The following is a 20,640-nucleotide window of genomic DNA, read 5'->3' on the forward strand; positions in this document are numbered from 1 at the left end:
TCTTCCGTTTTCCACCTTCATCTTTATAAGGGGAAACATCAGAGGCCTCATTTTGATCAGTTTGTTGACTAGCCAGGAACACGCTTGACTAGGCTTGACTGTCCAATAGTTGTGCACTGATCCATTAAGGATTACTTCCTTAAACCAGGACACCCAAACCGAGTCTTCTCTAAAGAAGAGCATCCAGATGAGTCTCATGCAGCACGCAGTATTCCAGGTTTGCAAATCTTTAATGCCTAGTCCTCCTTGAGCTTTAGTTAGTGTGACTGTGGTCCAAGCAACTCTCGTAGAATGTGATCCTTCCAAAGTTCCATGCCACAAAAATTGGTTACACATCGAATTTATCTTGCAAATGCAGGCCTTAGGGAGCAGGAAGGCCGAGCACCAGAAGGTGTTGATTCCAGAGATCACCGTCTTGATGAGCAGCAGTCGACCCGAGAAGGAGAGCGTTTTGACTGACCAGGAGGAGAGCCTCGCTTTCACTTGTTGGATAAGGGGCTGGCAGTTAGGCAGTGATAGCTTTCTTGAGTTCAGAGGGACACCAAGATATCTGAAAGGGAGTTCACCATGCGACATTCCTGTGGAGGCTTTGATTGTATCGGTTTCCTGGTCAGTTAATCCCGAGGAGTAGAAGCTTGTCTTCTGGAAACTCACCGCAAGACCAGATCGCATCTCAAATTCCCGAAGTACTTGCAGGACACTCTGCACCGATTCTATCGAGCCATCAATGAAGATCAAGAGATCATCAGCAAACGATAGATGCGTAAGTTTCATTGCATTACACTTCGGGTGATACTTGATTTTGTTGTCCTCTGCTGACTGATTTAGCATTAGTGATAAGTAGTTCATTGCCATGACAAAGAGATAGGGTGATAGGGGGTCCCCTTGCCTTAGCCCTCGCTTCCCTTTGAAGTAACCATTGACCGTGCCATTATAACCTATCATGAAACTTGTCCTGCAGATACACGCTTTTAGCCAAGACCTGAACAAGGGAGGAAGCTGGAGACTCTCGAGACAGGTGAGTAGAAAATCCCAGGATAACGTATCAAAAGCTTTCGCTATGTCTACCTTTATAGTGATTCGCTTGCTGCAATTTTTCTTATGATAACCATTAATCAGCTCACTAGCAAGGATGGTATTCTCCACTAACAATCTGTCTTTCACAAATGCAGTTTGACAAGGTAATATGAATGGCTTCAGGATGGGCTTCAGCTTTGCAACCAGCAACCTCGAGATTACCTTATAGACAGTGTTTAGACAGGATATAGGGCGATACTCTGTAATCTTTGAGGCGCCTGGAAATTTCGGAACAAGTGACAAGATGGTTGCGTTGACAGTGGATGGAAGGAAGGAGGTTTTAAAGAACTCCTGAATGGCAGCAACCACTTCCTCTCCTATTATTTCCCATGAGGCCCTGAAGAATCCTGAAGTAAGTCCGTCTGGTCCCGGAGACTTGTTTGGATTCAACTTGAAGAATAACCTTTTTATTTCTGTGGCAGTTGGCAGAGAGCCCATAAGTTGAGCTTGCTGACTAGAGACACTGAAGTTTGAGAGTTGCTGGAACCAGGTGATAGAGGAGTGTATGAGAGGCTGATGATTGCTCACTGGCCCTAAGACTGCTTGGAAGTGGTTTATCGCATGTTGACTCATTTCGTAGGGGTCAGTTATAAGAGTGCCTGTGACTGTCATGAAGGAGCGGATGGCGTTGTAGCTAGCTCTCACTTGGCAGATCCTGAAGAAGTAAGTTGTGTTCAAATCTCCCTCCCTTAGCCAATTAATCCGTGATTTCTGGCGAAAGAAACACTCCTCAATCTGACGTAAGAACACCCATTTTTGGTTTAGGTCTCTTTCTTCCTGGAACAGCTGGGCAGTTGGTGTATGAAGCGCTTGTACCTGCACAATTTCCAATAAACGGTGAGTTTCAGAGACCCTTTCTTGGATTTTTGAGAAATTGTTTTTGTTTAAAAGTTTGAGGTCAGATTTGATGGATTTGAGCTTCCAACACAGGTCGGCAAGAGAGCAGCAGTTGCCTCCGAGCCGTGCCCACGCTTCCATTACCAGCTTGGTGAACTCAGGGTGCTTAGTAAGATAGTTCTGGAATTTGAAAGGCTGGGTTCCAGCTTTAGGTAACTGGTAAGCTAGGTCTAAAAGGCAGGGAGAATGGTCAGAGATTAGGGGTGGGAGGAAGGTTGCAGTTGCGTGGGGGTAAGAGGATATGGCAAGGTTATTCACTAGCTGCCTGTCAAGCTTCTTTGCAATTGGCATGGCAGGTTGGCTGTTCCTCCAAGTATGAGAAGGGCCATTAAATCTGAGATCGAAGAGCCCCGTTTGGAGGAGACAATCTTGCATCATGTACATTTGATTGTCCTGGGTCACAACAGCATCTGAGGAGTGTTCTGAGGCATGAACAATTTGGTTAAAATCTCCTCCTACAAACCAGGTTTTATTCTGGAGATCCAGTGCAGTGTGAAGGTGGATCAGATCAGCCCAAAGCTCCAAGCGATCATCTGCCTGATTTGAAGCATAGACAGCAGAGTAGTAGATGGGGTCTTTATTCGGTATGGTAATTATGCATGGGTTCCCATACACACCCTACGTATTTTCTACTATATATCTTCCTTTGAAGTCAATATAGGAGAATCTAGTTGGCATATGAACACAAGGCGAAGGTAACCCATACACACCCTACTCTTTTCTCCTTTTCGTTGTAATTGCCAAACTAATTCGAATCAAATAAAACAAGCCAAGTAATAGACGTAGTTCACGTAGGCAACTAGTTTGACTAAACTAAAGTTTGAATTTTCTTGGTCCCTTAATGCAAGATCATTTGCCTATATAAAACCTTCCCATATCCGATCCTTTCAAGCACAACAAAAATCTCATTACATTCATTTCATTTATTTATATAAGTTTGAGAAAAATAAATAAATAACTCCAGCTTCATTCCTTAAAGATCATAAGTTGCAAAACAAGATGATGCCGTAAGTAATAGAAACTTAGATTATTATGTGTGAAGGTTCTTTTGTTTTTGCATGGACATTAATATATACATATATATAAATATATAGTTTAACGGGTTTTAATTTTATATCAGAGGAAAGAAGGTTTACGCAGCTAAGAAATCGTTTGGCCGATCCGATTTCCCTGAAGGCTTTTTGTTTGGAACTGCCTCATCGGCTTACCAATACGAAGGAGCAGTGAACGATGCCTCTCGGGGGCTAAGTGTTTGGGATACTTTCGTCCGCAAACATCCAGGTCTATATCAGCATTCAACAAATTGATCTATTAAATTATATCTTATACATTTATTTCTTAATCGTTAAGTTGAATCGATACAAATATAGTAAGCTAAACAGCTAACTTAAACCTTATATGTGTAGAAAGGAATTGTTACTCTGATGCGGACCAAGCAGTGGAGTTTTATCACCATTACAAGGAAGACATTCAAAGAATGAAAGATATCAATATGGATTCATTCAGATTCTCAATCTCATGGCCTAGGATTGTCCCTCGTAATTTATAAATTTCAAACTCTTTTTCTTTAATGAGAAAACATCTTCATCCACAATATGTAGATTTAACCTTTTCTTTTCTACCAAAAATAGATGGAAAGAAAAGCAAAGGGGTGAACAAGGAGGGAATCAAATTCTACAACGATCTCATCGACGAACTCCTAGCCAACGGTATCTAACCCTAATCCCTCTCGTGTGTATATATTGAATTATCATATGTAATTGCTAATTCATATAAATATGTCTTCTAATAATTAACATGATCCTTTTTTCTTTTCTTTTTGTCACGAGACTAATTAACATGATCCTATATAACAGGAATCACACCTCTAGCGACTTTGTTCCATTGGGATACTCCACAAGCCTTAGAAGATGAATACGACGGGTTTCTGAGCGAAAAAGCTGTGTAAGTGATACATTCAAACATCCTTTATACCTGTTCTTTAACGTTTATATATCTCTTTTATATGCTAACATCCTTATTGGTGCAGTGATGATTTTTGCGATTTTGCCGCCATATGTTTTGAGGAATTTGGCGACCGTGTGAAATTTTGGGTGACACTAAATGAGCCGTGGGTTTACAGTATTGGTGGTTACGATACGGGGAGAAAAGCTCCAGGTCGTGCGTCTAAATACATGAATGAAGCAGCTTTAGCCGGTGAATCTGGTCGCGAGGTTTATACTGTCAGTCACAATCTACTCTTAGCTCACGCAGAAGCTGTTGAAGTCTTCAGAAATAACCCAAAGGTACGAACAAAAAAAAAGATATTGTATAAGTACTATTTTCAACTCTTTTAGACTTGCATGCATGTCTTTTTCAAGTACATATATTAGGATGTTAACGAATCGATTGCCAGTAAATTTATTGATATAAAAATGATATTTCGTCTTACAGTGTAAAGATGGGAAAATCGGTATTGCACATTGTCCGGTCTGGTTCGAATCTTACGACTCGAACTGTCCTGATGATCAAGAAGCAGTTGAGCGTGCCATGGAATTTATGTTTGGGTGGTGAGTGATTGATCTTATTGATATTTCTTTCTATTTGGATATCAATATTTTATATTATTATGTTGACTAAGAAATATATTTGGGTCGTTTTGAAGGCATATGGATCCAACGGTCTATGGTGATTATCCAGAAGTCATGAAAAGATTGATAGGAAAAAGATTACCGTCGTTTACCGCGGCTCAATCTCAGAAGTTAAAAGGATCTTTTGATTTCGTGGGAGTAAATTATTACAGTGCCTTTTACGTTAAAAATGTTACTGACGTGGATCATAACACTCCAAACTGGAGATCCGACGCACGCATCGAATGGAAAAGTAAGTTTTGTTTCGAGTCCATAGAACCGGTATTGACCAAACCTGATGAAACATTCGATTTACACCCTCCAATTATTTTGAGAAAACATATATACATAGGCTTTCATATTTGTAAAAAAAAAATTAAAACCCTCCAAAATTATAGAAATCTTTATCAAATCGTATAAAGCCATATTGTCAATGTTTTATTTTGGGTTTATTAGTTCACTGGTTTTTCATTACTTTATTTTGAAACAGAACAAAACAAAGCTGGAGAAATTTTGGGTCCTACAGGTGGTTCAGAATGGGACTTTTTATACCCGCAAGGATTAAGAAAGTTTCTAAATCATGCAAAAAACAAATACGGAAGCCCTAAATTTATGATTACTGAAAATGGTAAATTTTCTTTTATATTCATCTGCAGTCTCCTTAGAAATCCCTTTTCACTTATGTGAATGTAACTAAAAGTTCCAACAATTATGTAGGATATTGCGATATAGACTATGAAAAGAAAGCTAAACTCTCGAATCTGATGGATCTTCAGAGGACAGAGTACCACGAAAAACATCTCCAAAGCATCGACCAAGCTATCAAGTGAGTTTCCATTCTATTTAGGTTACTTGAGAAACAAGAAACGTGTGCACAAAGCTTAATTGCATTTTTTTTTCAAAATTCTTATTATTGTATGTGTATAATTATCATTTTAGGGAGGATGGTGTTCAAGTAGAAGGGTACTATGCATGGTCATTGCTTGACAATTGCGAATGGAATGCTGGCTATGGTGTCCGGTATGGTCTATTTTACGTGGACTACAACAACGGTTTAAAACGTTATCCAAAAATGTCGGCAATGTGGTTCAAAGAGTTTTTGAAGAAAGAAGAGATTGAAGATTCAGAGAAAGAAGGGTTGATGTTGAATTCTGTTGTTAACAAGAAGAGGAAGAGATTCTTAACATCTTCTGGTTTACCTTCCTGTTTTATACCAAAGATGTCTGAATCCTCGAAAGCACTTGAGCTCTTTTTCTAGGATCATTTGTTTTGTTAATTTTATTTTGTGAATAAAAAGGTTCCAAACAAATGATCGTTATTATTACGTATGCATAAGTAACACAATAAAAAGGGAGAATGGTGTTCAAGTAGATGGATACTATGCATGGTCATTACTTGACAATTGCTAATGAAACGCTGGTAAAAGTGTTAGGTGCGGTTTATTCTACGTAAACTACAATAACAGTTTAAAACGTTATACAAAAATGTAAGCAACGTGGTTCGAAGAGTTTTTGAAGAAAGAAGGGATTGAAAGTTTTTTAAGGGCTGATGTTGAACTCTGTTGTTAACAAGAAGAGGAAGAGATTCTTAACATCTTACGATTCACTTTCCTGTTTTATACCTAAGATGTCCAAATCCTCTAAAGCACTTGAACTCTTTTTATAAGATCATTTGTTTATTTAAATTTTGTTTTGGGAATAAAAAGGTTAGTACAAATACTAACATATATATATATATATATATATATATTTGGAACATATTAGCAAACACATACATAATAGGGGCAATTCTTTTAAATAATATTTTTTAAGTTTTTGTCACAAAAAATAATTTTAGAAAAATAAAATGACAAAAATAGTTTTTTTTGTATTGAAAATTTTAATTTTTATTTTTTATTTTTAAAAATTTTAAAATATTCTTAAAATCTCATCCCTTAACTTTAAATTCTAAATCTTTAATTAGTCCAAAGGTTATAAATGCATATTTACTCTTCAATAAAATCTATTTTGATCATTTTTCTCTTTGGTAAGCTATTTTGTAAAAATAAACTAAAAATAGTTATCTAATGGAATTTCTTTATATAATGCAAAATTATATATAAGAAAATACAAAAACAATACCATCACACAAATAATAGTTACCGAAACATTGTTTGGCCAGTAATAAAAGAAATAAAAAAGTTGAAACGTATTGGACTGGGCCTTTTGACGTGTCTTCATATGCATACCAAAAAAGTTGGGATGTACTAAGTTACTTAATTAACAACATTTGATTAGATCTTTAAACTTATAAGACCATAGTTATTGCAGGATGCTGAGGAGGTTCTTGGTGGGGGGGGGGACCACAGGGGTGAGAACCAAGAAGAAAAAAGGAGAAGAAGTTGTTTGACGAGGAAACGTTTTCTGGGTTTGTTCGCGGGCCCCACGACACGTGGCGGCCCGCGATTGGTACATTTTTTTTTTTTTTTATTCGAAAAAGGAAAAAAAAAAAAAAAAAAAAAAGAAAGAAACCCAAATGGGTATTAGGGATAAACATGCTCTAAGGCCAATACAAATAGTCAATTAACCATATCGGAGGAGCTATAGAATAAGACAACATCTTAATTATCTTCCAAGCTATATTTTGATAAAGAGCCAGCCACCATATTTCTTTCTCGATTGACCGATACCAAGGAGCATTACGTGAGTAAAGACATCCAATGATCATGAAGAGCATTACCCAATTTAAGATGCTGTAATACCCTATTGTTAACATTTGACTACTTTATGGAGCCCCTTGTGACCGGTAAATACCCAGTCGACATGGTCAACTACGTAAAAGGCGGTCGTTTGCCTTCTTTTTTTTTTTTTTTTTTTTTAAATTACCTTTTCTTATTAGATACCCTTTCCAAATAGTCTTACAATGCAAAAGAACAAAATGAAACGATCCTAAAAGTAACAGCAGGATCAATCACAAAAAAGAGCTCAACTTGAAATTCAATCACAACAGAAGTCGAAATTGCAATAACACTCACACTTCCAATGAAACGTACTTGAAGAAGCTATGGTTGAAAGTACTGAAACCAAAGCTGTAAGTATGAAACGCCAACCAGATTATGAGACTGAGTACCTATCCGAGACAACCTTCCCTTTTGATCCAAACCTTGAAGCTTGGCTCTTAGAATTAACTGCAGCTCTTTCAACAGAGAAGAAGCAGGCCGAGATGATGCATTGTGAATCCTTGAGTTCCTTTCTTTCCAAATAATATAAACTGCCGCTTGGAAAATGATCTTACACATTACTTTGAGCTTTGCGACATTCGTATAAGACCTTAGCCACACTATGGTCTGCTCAAAACTGTTAGGAGGTGAGAGTGGAGCTGCTCGAAACAACAAATTCCAAAAGTCCATAGAAAAAGAACAAGCAAAGAACAAATGATGGTCGTTTGCCTTCATTCACTGCACAACAATCTAAAAAGCTTAAGGGCTCATATGATTTCATTGGCATCAACTATTCTATTACTCTTCCTGATTGCATGCACCATTCCGTTTTATTAATATCTCTGTTATTATTATTTTCTCAGCTGGAAATAATGAGGGATGGTTTAAGCTTTTATGTTATTTTCACAAAGAACCTGATTGGATTTTCTAATAATATAACCTGAATGATTATTTCTACCACGGGATTACAATCTCCTGGTTTTCAATGATGATCATTTGTGGTATTATGAGTTGGATCATTTGGAAAATTTGGCTGGTTCCATGCGTTATTAATTAGCATGTGTAGAAGTTGGGAGCAATACTATACGTAAATATTTTTCAAAAAAAAAATACTATACGTAATAACTTTTTTCAAAGAAAAAAAATACTATACGTAACAACTTTTATTAGATGTGCGAAATTTTACACAACTTTGGATCCTTTGGAAATTTGGTTTGTTCCATGCATTATTAATTATAGCATGTGTAAAAGTTGGGGAGTATTACTATGCTTTGTAACAACTTTCGATCAGATATTGGAATGTCACCATCAGCCTTCTCTTCAGCCAGGAACGAAGCCAGATAAAAGAATACGGGCGCCTGTGCACTCACTGATTTTTCATTTTTCTTATTTTATAAAGTAAAATGAAAAGAAAATATTAAACAAAACGGAAAATCATCTTCACTGCACTTATTAACCCTTTTTATAATATTTGTTCACCATATCTAGGTTCGTCTCTGTCTTCAGCCAGCACCCAGTAAACGTTTTAAATGGCAAAAATATCACTTTTTATAAAACTCGAGAATTAGGTAGCGTTTCTATAGATCTACTCAACACACAAAAATCTAAAAATTTTGAATTGACACAAACAGTAACTAAAATAAAATAAAATAAAAACAATCATATTTCCTATATAAACCTTCGATTAATCAACATCTCCTCAATAAAAAATAACAATCAAAAGAAATTAAGAATGAGAGGAAAATGTCTTTCTATACTAGTGCTCATTGTACTAGCTTCCAGTGAAGTTCTTGCCAAGAACAACTATTCAGCACATAAACTAAGAAGAAGTGATTTTCCAGAAGATTTCATTTTTGGGTCTGCAACCTCTGCTTACCAGGTATTTTTTTTGTTTCTTCTAATTATTACTATTCATTTCTAAAAATGAAACTGATCATCGCTTATATAGTTATATTACATTTATGGGTTTTTGTTTCACATTTGTCAGGTTGAAGGAGCTGCTCATGAAGATGGCAAAGGACCAAGTATCTGGGATACTTTCGCTGAAAAATACCCAGGTTTTACTCAAATTTAAAAATTAATGCATGTTTTAGGATCTTAAGAATAGTTAAACTGGAAGATCCATGCATTAAGTATATACATATATATATGTGTGTGTGTGTGTGTGTGTGAATTTGTTCTTATTAAAGATTGGTTGGTCTTTCATGAGATTTTAAAAGATCCAAAATGTGAAATATCATTGAAAATGGAAAAAGATAAAGCATGGCAGCAATCGGAGTATAGTTTTTAAACTTGATAGTTAAATGGGAGTATAGTTGGTGTTACAAAAGAATAAAAATATGGAAGTAATAGTTGATTAACTCACCTAATGTTTTTTTTCTTTTTCATTCGCCAGAGAAGATTAAGGATGGTAGCAATGGGTCTGTTGCAGATGACTCTTACCATCTTTACTAGGTACTCGTCTTTTTTTTTTTGGCATTGAATATGTAAAATTTATACTATGTTGTTTTATTTTCGTTTGACTCAAAATCAGCCACTCTTTTATTAAATCATTTGTACTAAAACATTGGCTTGCAGGAAGATGTGGCTTTATTACATCAAATTGGCTTCGATGCTTACAGATTCTCTATCTCATGGTCGAGAATATTGCCTCGTAAGTTCTCTTCTGTGAAGGTTGTTCACGTGTGCTTTGATTAATTTCCAGAACCAGTAATATTGACGAGTTGTTTCTTATTAGATGGGAATCTAAAAGGAGGAATCAATTAGGCTGGTATTGACTATTACAACAACTTGATCAATGAACTTAAGTCCAAAGGTAAAAAGACAACATCCAATTTGACAGATATGCTAAACTAACGCTGTCTGTTTCGCTGATTTAAGATGTAAAACAATATTTTCAAACTTGGACTTGTGTTATTAGTGTATATATTAAATTCTAGTATTTTCCTTTTTTGGAAAAATGTAAAATTGATTTCAGAAATCTTTTTACAAGGTGTCTCTGCTCTAAGAATAGTCTATAACTAATCTCTAAATCCTTTGTGCAGACAGATTAACTGTGATAGTAACTTTTTAGCAGTTACATATATATTTGATTATGAATTTATTTCACAGTATATATTATGCTTATACTAAGATATTCCTCTAATGACTTCTTATTTATCATTCATTATGGTCATCAGTCTTTTTTTTTGACTGATTATGGTCTTCAGTCTTCAAATTACAAAACATAATAAATTAGTGCTAATCCGGTAAAAAATTGGATGGCTTAAAGTAAGTGGTGTGAATGCCATTTTCAAGAAAAAAGGGTAAGTGGTGTGATTTGATCTCACGTAAGGATTTGGAAAAATTCAAATGTTGGACATTGATTTATCTATAACACCTTTGGAGGGAATCTTCTGACTTCAAGAAAATAAATTTGTAGTGATAGCCACTACCCACTAATCATTTTTTTTCCACCCTTCAGATATAAGATATGCCTCTTACTTATAAACGCAACACATGCAGTAATGTTAGTAGTATTATGTTACTGTCTATAGGAATTAAGCCTTTTGCCACCATTTTCCACTGGGACACACCACAAAGTCTTGAGGATGCTTACGGTGGATTCCTTGGCACGGAAATTGTGTAAGTACTCCAAAGTCCAAACCTATATTTTGTTCAAAATTTGAAAGAAAAAGATACGCTGATTTTATTGATTTTTCTTTGTTTTGGATAAAACAGAAACGATTTCCGTGATTATGCGGATATTTGCTTCAAGAATTTCGGAGATAGAGTGAAACACTGGTTGACACTGAACGAGCCATCAACAGTGGTGCAAGGAGGGTATTATGGAGGTATAATGGCTCCAGGAAGATGCTCCAAATTCACCAACCCTACTTGCACCGCCGGAAATGGAGCCACGGAGCCTTATATTGTCGGTCACAACCTCATCCTTGCTCACGGGGCAGCCGTACAAGTCTATAGAGAAAAATACCAGGTGACTTAAAAAACAAGTTTCCGCTCTTTCTTGATCTTCGAGTTACCAAAACCGACCATGTTCATTAACATTAATTACTACCGGAAAATAACCAATATTATGAATCACCGAATCTTTGTATATTTTTTTTTTCTTTTTTGTAACTGATCTTTCTATTTTATTTCTCTGCGGAGTATGACAAATCTGATCTTGGTGGTCGCTAAACAGGCTACTCAGAAAGGTCAAGTTGGAATCGCTTTGAGCGCGGGTTGGAGCTTGCCCTATACAGAATCAGCCGAAGATAAGTTAGCTGCGGCACGAGTCATGGCCTTTACATTTGACTTCTTTATGGAGCCCCTTGTGACCGGTAAATACCCAATCGACATGGTCAACAACGTCAAAGGCGGTCGTTTACTTACATTCACTGCACAACAATCTAAGATGCTTAAGGGCTCATATGATTTTATTGGCATCAATTATTACTCTTCCTCTTACGCAAAGGATGTCCCCTGCGCCACCGAAAACATTTCACTTTTCTCTGATCCTTGTGTCAACGCCACAGGTGGGTTTTTGAATCATCCAAGTAACTTTTATAATTTTAAAATAAATTTAAATAGTATTTACGAGCCCAGAACTATGTTAACAGGTGAAAGAGAAGGAGTTCCCATCGGTCCGAAGGTACTTGTCTAGACTAATCTCATAAACCCTTGCAATTTTTGGGTTAAAGTTACACAGTCTAATGAACCAGCCAAGGTGATCATAGATTAATCTTACAAAACTTGGTATGTGTGGTTCTTGTTTTTATAGGCTGCATCAGATTGGCTTTTGGTATATCCAAAGGGAATTCGTGATCTTGTCCTCTATGTAAAATACAAGTTCAAAGATCCAGTCATGTACATAACCGAAAATGGTATTCACAATGCCATGAGCTTTATTTAATTGATATATTTGACAAAGAGTTTTAGTTTTCGATGATATCTATTGTAGGGAGAGATGAGTTTAATACCGGTAAAAATATTTCTTCAAGACGGAGACAGAATCGATTACTACGCTCGGCATCTTGAGATGGTTCAAGACGCAATCTCGTAAGCAATTTTTATCTCTAATTTTAAGAATTCCACTCCCACATGAAAAATAACACTGATAATTAAATTTTTGTATAAGTAGATATAAAGAAAAACATACACATTTATGTAGCGGTGTTTAAAATGCTTTTATTAAAAAAAATGATGAAACAGGGTTGGGGCTAATGTGAAGGGATTTTTTGCTTGGTCGTTGTTGGACAACTTTGAATGGGCAGATGGATACACCGTTCGATTTGGGCTAGTTTACGTGGATTACAATGATGGATGTAAGAGACATCTAAAAAATTCAGCTCATTGGTTTAAACAGTTCTTGAGTCCAAAGAAAATCAATTGATGGATGTACCATTTACTAAAACTTTCAGTTGGAAGTAATAAGGAAATAATAAGGAATATAAATCTATATTATTATTATTTTTTGTTGAGATTCTCTTAAGTTTTAAAAATATTTATAGTAATGCCATTACCTTTTAATTTGAAATACAAATAAATGAAATAAAGTTTACAAAAAAATAAAATAAAAACTTTTTTTTTACTTACCAAAATCGTGCAACCTCGTATACTTTACATAACTATATATCAATACAATATTACTGCATTAGAAATCGGCCAAACAATTGAAGCTGAAATAGTTAGTTTTGATTTATAACTTTCCACTTATCTTCATTTAAATAAAGCAACAAACCCTTATATCACTTGATATTGTTGTGATTATTTTATCCCACAGCTTCATATTTTTGTATTAAAATAATACGCAACTGTAAGTATACACAACTTAACCTTGACAAATAATTATATTACTTGCATTTCTTGTGATTATAAACCAAAACCAGTTTCATCTATACTAAAAATAAATGAATGTAACTATATACATATGATTTAAGTTTCATTTTATCAGTATATACCATCATAAGATTTGATATTTACAATGAATCATAATTTATAATCCTTATTTTTACAATGTATTTTTGAACTATGGACTGGAACTAAATACTGTTTTTATACTATCTTTCCTTATTTTAATATCATAAAACATTCCATATTTTTCCAAGCTATTAATTTATACATATTCAGTTTGTTGAAAATAAATGGAAGCAATTTAGATTTTGAAAACATTGAAAATGAGAGATTTTGTGTCCAAACTTAAAAAATTGTGTACATTTTGAAAATAAATGGGAGCAAATTTATATTTAGATCTTTAATATTAAAAATTTGAACATTATTTTAACACCTAGTATGGAACTTAACAATATATAACAACTTTAAGAACATCCCTCTAAATTTTCACTATTTTCTAAATATTTTCAATATATAAAAATATATTTTACAAATCATAGTTATAAACAGAATCACATATAGAGAGAAAAATTTATATTCCTTATATAGATCCCTACTTAATCAACTCCTCAGTAAGAAATAAAAATCAAAATAAAATTAAGAATGAGAGGAAAGTATCTTTCTTTACTAGTAGTGCTCCATGGACTCCAAAGAAGTTCTCGCCAAGAATAACTGTTCAACACATGATTTCTAAGTTCTAACCGCGACATCTTTATGTGGTTCAACACGCGATCTCGTAACCATTCTTATTTCTGGTATTAAGAATTTATTTTGTTGGTACAATTAAGAATTCTAATTCTGATCGAATGGAAGCAATGATAATATAAACAACTCAACCAAACGATTAGATAATCTTCACTTGGAATCTTCAAGCTCAGCTAAATAACTTTAGAGAACCTCGTTTGAGACTTTTTTATTTATTGATGAATCTAATTAAATCAATAAAAATAATAGAAAATACTCTTCTCTCAAAATCAACTCTTTGTTAATTAAATCAAAACTCTTTATTGATTAAATCAAAACTGAATAAAATTTTAGCATTGAATGTTTATTTATAATAAATTTTTAAATCTAGAAAATTCTAGTCTTAATTAAAATAGGAAAACAATTAAAAAAATAAAAATAAAAATAAAAGGTAATTATCTTAATCTAATATAATTAATAAAATAAGTAATGAGATATTTGAAAATATTTTATCTGTATTAACTTCCCATTATTACTTGTATGCAAGATTCTAAAATGCAGACTCTGTGGAAGCACCGTGGCCTAGTGGTTAAGGTTTAAAGGTTTCTACACTTAAGTTTGGAGTTCGAATCCCAGACGACGCAATTTCTACACTAGGAAGTCTGGGTTTCAATTCCCGGAGAAAGCGAATTATGCAGAATATTAGAGACAAGTCTTACAAGGGATCACCAGCATGGCGCAAGGAATACCTGTCAGGAATGGATTTCATAGGACGGCTCAGGGTGATGCAGTCAAACATGAATTCTCATAAGGCAGGTAGAATGGTCAGCTGTAATATCGTCTATATAATGTTTCTAGTTGTTTCTAATAGTATAATAAACCCGACAAAAAAAAATGCAGACTCCTAGTCCATTAAACATTTGAATAGGCCTTTGGTCCGAATTCACCACCTTGGTTAAATCAGTATAATTAATTGAATTATCGTTTAATTAATCAAAAACTGATTAATCGTTTAAGATTCGATTGATACCGATTTAAATTAGGGCTGGGCGTTCGGATACCCATTCGGGTTTCGGTTCAGTCCATTCGAGTTTCGGGTTTTCGGGGTCAAAGATTTCAGCCCCATTCTGATATTTCTAAATTTCGGTTCGGGTTCGGTTCGGATCTTTGCGAGTTCGGTTTGGGTTCGGATAACCCATTTAAAATGTTTTTAAATTTTCAAAATTCATTATATACTTTAAATTTTCAAAATCTATAAAAAGATAATATATTACATATAAATTATCATAACATATATGTCAAAATACCTTAATTTAAAATATAAACTGGTTTTCTTTGAATATTTGGATAAACAATCAATAGATATTTAACTATTTTTGGTGTTTTCAGTATACTTTAGCTATTTTAAACATTTATTTTTGACTATTTGCATATATTTTTCGAGTATTTTGGAAAATTTAAAGGTATCTTATATATTTTTAATATACATTATATATAAAAATAATGTATATATTTAAGTATATAAATTTATTTCGGATACATTCGGGTACCCAAAATACTTCGGTTTGGATCGGGTTCGGTTTCGGTTTTTTAAATACCAAAATTTTGAACCCGTTCGGATATTTAATCAATTTCGGTTCGAGTTCGGTGCTACTTTTTCGGATCGGATTCGGTTCGATTTTTTGGATTCAGATTTTTTGCCCAGCCCTAATTTAAATCATTATAAACTGGACTTCATTGACAAAAAAGAACCATAAAACATACCATCAATTTGGAATGATAAAGAATATCCAAGTTTAAATTTTTATAATAAGGAAATAATACGGAATACTAAGAATCGTGTTGTTATTATTATTATTATTATTATTATTATTATATTTCTCTATTTAAAACTTTTGGTCATATATATTTGGGGGTTTATGATAGGGAAAATTCCTTAAAAATACACAGACTGAATTTCTTTTGCTGAAAAAATACACGAACTTTTTTGGCTTCCCAAAAAATACACAAACTAATTTTGATTGTCCATAAAATACACGAACTTTTGAATTTTGAAGGTTTCACACCTCGATTTTAACGGTGTAAACAGTGACTAACAGAATAGTAAGATGCTGTTAGACGCCGTTAACTCTGAATAAAAAGTTCATGTATTTTATGGACAACCAAAATTAGTCCGTGTAGTTTTCGGGAAGCCTAAAAAGTTCGTGTATTTTTTCAGCAAAGAAAATTTAGTATGTGTATTTTTAAGGAATTTTCAAATGGGGTTTGGATATTTCATATCCTATTCAGATGCTAAATATTTGGACCCAATACAGATCCAAAATTTTATATTTGTAAACTTTCGGTTTGGTTTTGGACCGAATATTTTCGGATCAGTTTCGATCCAAGTTTTTGAATCCGGCTAAAATATCTAGACCTAATCTTGACATTTTAGCCGGATTCAAAAACTTGGATTGGAACTGACCCAAAAATATTCAGTCCAAAACCAAACCGAAAGTTTACAAATATTTGTTGGGTCCAAAACTCTTCTACTTGAAAGAATTGAAACCAAAAAGAACTGATCCGAATAGACCTGAGCCTAATAAAATCGACACGAATAGATTCAATCCGACAAGATCTTTCTGCTAACAATTTTGTTATTATTTTTGCAATATTTTTTAGTTTTGTTTTTGTAACAGAAATATTTTTAATTAATATGAAACTTTCAATGTAAACTTTCAATAGAGTTGTTTGTGAATTTTTAAATATATATGATAGATTTTGACTAAATTGGACTCAACAAATATTTGTAAACTTTTGGTTTGGTTTTGGACAGAATATTTTTGGGTCAGTTCCGATTCAAGTTTTTGAATCCAGCTAAAATGTCTAGCCGGATTCAAAAACTTGAATCAGAACTGACCCGGAAATATTCGGTCCAAAATCAAACCGAAAGTTTACAAATATAAAATTTCAGACATGTATCATGTGATAGAGAATGTGTTTTTTTTTCAGGTCTTTGGGTCGGGTTTGGACCGTTTTTTTCCGGATCTGGATTTTTCAGATCGAAAATATCTGGTCCAAAACCAAACCGAAAGTTTACAAATATAAAATTTTGGATATGTATTGGGTCCAGATATTCAGCCTCTGAATAGTATATGAAATATCCAAACTCCATTTGAAAATTCCTTAAAAATACACATACTAAATTTCCTTTGCTGAAAAAATACACGAACTTTTTTAGGCTTCCCGAAAAATACACGAACTAATTTTGGTTGTCCATAAAATACATGAACTTTTTAATCAGAGTTAACGGCGTCTAACGGCGTCTTACTATTCTGTTAGTCACTGTTTACACCGTTAAAATCGAGGTGTGAAACCTTCAAAATTCAAAAGTTTGTGTATTTTATGGACAATCAAAATTAATTTGTGTATTTTTTGGGAAGTCAAAAAAGTTCGTGTATTTTTTCAGCAAAAGAAATTCAGTCTGTGTATTTTTAAGGAATTTTCCCTTTATGATATCACCTGATTGATTTTACTCTACCACAGAGTTTTTTATTCTTTATAGTCTCCTGGTTTTCAACGATGATCATTTGTGGTATTATGAGTTGGATCATTTGGAAAATTTGGTTGGTCCCATGCATTATTCAAAAAAAGAAAGATACTCCCACATCGGATCGAAAGTTGTTACATACTATTATACAATTACAAATAGAATACAAATAAAACCAAGGTTTTGTTTAAATCCCACCATCAACGGACTCTCATAGCTTTCTCTTCAACCACACTGTAACGTTTTATATAGCAAAACAAATAACTTTTTATAAAACTCAGAAAATAGTTAGAGTTTCTATCCATGATCTACCCCACAAAAATTATATAAAAATGTGCGGGTTCGATCAATGGGTTCGCGCTTCATCTTCAAACGCAAAGACCCGGAGTATTTGTCACCTGACTATCAAGCGGTAGTCTATTTCATCTGGCGGGAAAGCAACGCAAGATTACATTCTTCGGAGTCTCTTTAACCACAAGTACTGGTAAAATAAATTCGACGGCTTCTTAAAGCAAAAATGGCAGCCCTTGATATGGCCACAAGATCAGATAGGAACAGGACAAATCCATCGATTTTGGTCCACACTCCAGCAGATAGGGAATCTTTTATTTAGACCTGTTTCAAGTATTTCGGTTATTAACCCCACTTCATCTCATCCAGCTTATTTCATTCCCCTGCATCACGTTTGTCTCTTTTATTCATCTTCTTATCCTCTTATGTAAGACTTAAACGGTATCCGTTGTTACTAAGGGAAAGATGTTTATGGTTTTTTTTATTAAAAATTAATCAAATAAAATTAAATATTTAATCCAAATCAAAAGAAATAAGACTAAAAGAATATGTTTATGGTTTTTTTTTTAAACTATTGAAGTTAAAATAGACAAATAGTAAGGTTCAATATAAACTAAAATCTATACTATTAAAGTACAAGCACATTTGGATTTTTTACTAAACATGCCCTTTCTTTAACTCACATTGCTTATTTCATTAAGGGTAATCAAGTAATATTAATAACTCATTTTTATTGGGTTATTTTTTTTGATCCAGCCCACTGCCCACATCATCTCTCTTGGGCTATTTGAGCTGATTAAGAAATCAGATCCAATTCTTATTTTTTTCCCTAATTCTAATAATTTATTTTCAACCATTCTTAATATTTTGTGTAGTAAACAAAAATTAATAACTTAATTATTATGTTTTTTATTTTTAATATAATTTAAGCATTCATAAAAAAATTGAATTTTTTCATTGAAAAGTATAAATCTTTATTAAAAGTATATATTTTTTTATTAAAAAATTAACCACATAATAAAATTAATATATCAGAGTTATACTAACTTAATTCATTAAAAATAAAGTTTAATTTTCTAAACATAAATACTCACTAAACCTGGACGTTCGGATACCCATTTTGGTACAGATTGGTTCTTTCAGATATCGAGTTTTTCGGGTTTTAAAATTAAACCCCATTCGGGTTTTGAAATTAAACCTCATTCGGATATTATAAAATTTCGGGTTGGGTTCGAGTCGGGTCTTTCCGGGTCCGAGTGGATTCGGTTCTCATGCATAAAAACCTGCAAAATAACCAAATAACCAAAGTATCTAACGGGTTCAGTTATTTGTACTTAAAGTAACCAAAGTATCTGATTCGGTTCAAATTTTTGTATCCAAATTATTCAATAGTAACCAAAATATACATTTTATACAGTTTTTTGGGTAAATTTTTATCCAAACTATCATATTTTATCCAAAAATACTCAAAATTACCGAAAATAACTACTATAGTTAACTTATAAAATTAATTAAAAAAGTTAAAATAATTATAAATATAATTATAACATATATTTTTAGATATATTTCAGATATCTTCGGGTACTCATTTGGTTCTCGGTTCGGGTCGGATTCGGGACCGGTTCTTCGGATATAGCAATTTAGAACTCATTCGGATATTTACCCCGGGTTTGATCGGGTTCGGGACCCTGATTTTTGGGTCGGTTTCGGGTTGGTTCTTCGGGTCCGAATATTGTGTTCTGGCCTATACTCTTTTAAAATAAAACACGATAAAGAAAAATAAAAAAGCTTAAATCTTTTATAAAAAAAACAAATATATAAAAATATGACATTTACTAAATATTTGTCAATTTAAAAAAAAAATAAAGGAAAATAAATCCGCGCTTTGAAAGCGCGGGTCAAAATCTAGTTTTCTTTTAAAATTAAAAGCCATTACAAAATTATTAATTCGGAGTATGCCGCATGAAAAACTCCTAATATATTATAACAAATGATTGTTGGTACGTTGAAAGTTGAAACTATTATTTTTAATGAAATAGACCCAAGAATTAACAGTATTTATTTCATTGCCTCTCGCTCCCTATGTATGTACATATACACATGGGCGAATCTACATAGCCCAGGAAGGGTGCAACTGCCCCACAAAAAGTTGGAATAAAATTTATTTGCATTAGATTAGGCAGAGATCTTGTAGCTCGGTCGGTTTAAGCGCACTCTTTGCCCCCATTTAATACAGTTTCCAATCCCCTCCTAACCATTATATTCACTGCTTTTTAGTATTATTTTCCTTCCTTTACGTTTCTAATTTTCCTTTTTCTATTGTTATATTTCTTTTTTTTATCTTACGTTGTGCTTCTTCAAATCTTTTTTGGTCAGCTACTCTTTTTTTCTCTGCCTTGAGGTATAAGGTAATAACTTCTGTGTTGATGTTTTCGCCTCTTTCGATATATATCATTCGAGACGGTTAAAAAAAATAGTTTCAATTTTTTTTTAATATGTTTTTTCTTCAGTTATTAAAAAATTATTTAGCTGTATTGTTAAGTTATTTTTTCTTCTATATACTATCTTTGCTAGAAAATGTAATACACATTCATGTAAAATATATATTAAAAAAAAATTTGCCCCCACTTAAAATATTTTCTAGATCCGCCGCTGCATATACATATCAAATTAATTATATCGTTAGTATTTTAATGTTAAAGAGTATACATATATCAGGTTGACTTAACCAATGCTAATTTATGCAATTATATTTTTAACATCATAAATATAACTATATAACTAAATATACTTAGGTTTAGTAAAATACCACCAAATATTAAGTTGTTATACTCAACTGGCCAATAAAATAAAAAAAACAACTAGATTTTGATCCGCGCTTTGAAAGCGCGGAAATTTAATTTTTAGAAAATATAATTCTAATTTTTATTTTATGAAAACTATAGTGACATTTGAAAAAAAAATCTTTATCATTAAACTAA

The 20,640-nt window shown here is 33.3% G+C and overlaps 1 protein-coding gene and 1 pseudogene across 1 annotated transcript; both read left to right on the forward strand.

Moving 5' to 3' along the window:
* The first annotated feature begins 2,872 nt into the window (after positions 1-2,872).
* LOC108808806 (beta-glucosidase 27-like) lies at positions 2,873-5,901 on the forward strand. The gene is made up of 11 exons (XM_056990092.1): positions 2,873-2,981; positions 3,095-3,255; positions 3,381-3,512; positions 3,606-3,683; positions 3,831-3,918; positions 4,004-4,259; positions 4,408-4,523; positions 4,619-4,836; positions 5,074-5,211; positions 5,301-5,409; positions 5,523-5,901. The coding sequence occupies exons 1-11, from the start codon at positions 2,974-2,976 to the stop codon at positions 5,839-5,841; spliced, it is 1,623 nt and encodes a 540-aa protein (XP_056846072.1). The 5' UTR covers positions 2,873-2,973; the 3' UTR covers positions 5,842-5,901.
* Positions 5,902-8,976: 3,075 nt separating this feature from the next.
* LOC108834656 (beta-glucosidase 15-like) lies at positions 8,977-12,719 on the forward strand (annotated as a pseudogene).
* Positions 12,720-20,640: the final 7,921 nt, after the last annotated feature.

This window comes from Raphanus sativus, chromosome 6, assembly GCF_000801105.2.
Source record: "Raphanus sativus cultivar WK10039 chromosome 6, ASM80110v3, whole genome shotgun sequence".
NCBI classification, from domain to species: Eukaryota; Viridiplantae; Streptophyta; class Magnoliopsida; order Brassicales; family Brassicaceae; genus Raphanus; species Raphanus sativus.

What these genes read in the sequence shown, in the direction of transcription:
- LOC108808806 (XM_056990092.1), top strand. An exon ending in ATGGCCTAGGATTGTCCCTC is followed by an intron (nt 3,513 to 3,605) that starts GTAATTTATAAA and finishes TACCAAAAATAG; the next exon opens with ATGGAAAGAAAAGCAAAGGG. An exon ending in AGCATCGACCAAGCTATCAA is followed by an intron (nt 5,410 to 5,522) that starts GTGAGTTTCCAT and finishes TTATCATTTTAG; the next exon opens with GGAGGATGGTGTTCAAGTAG.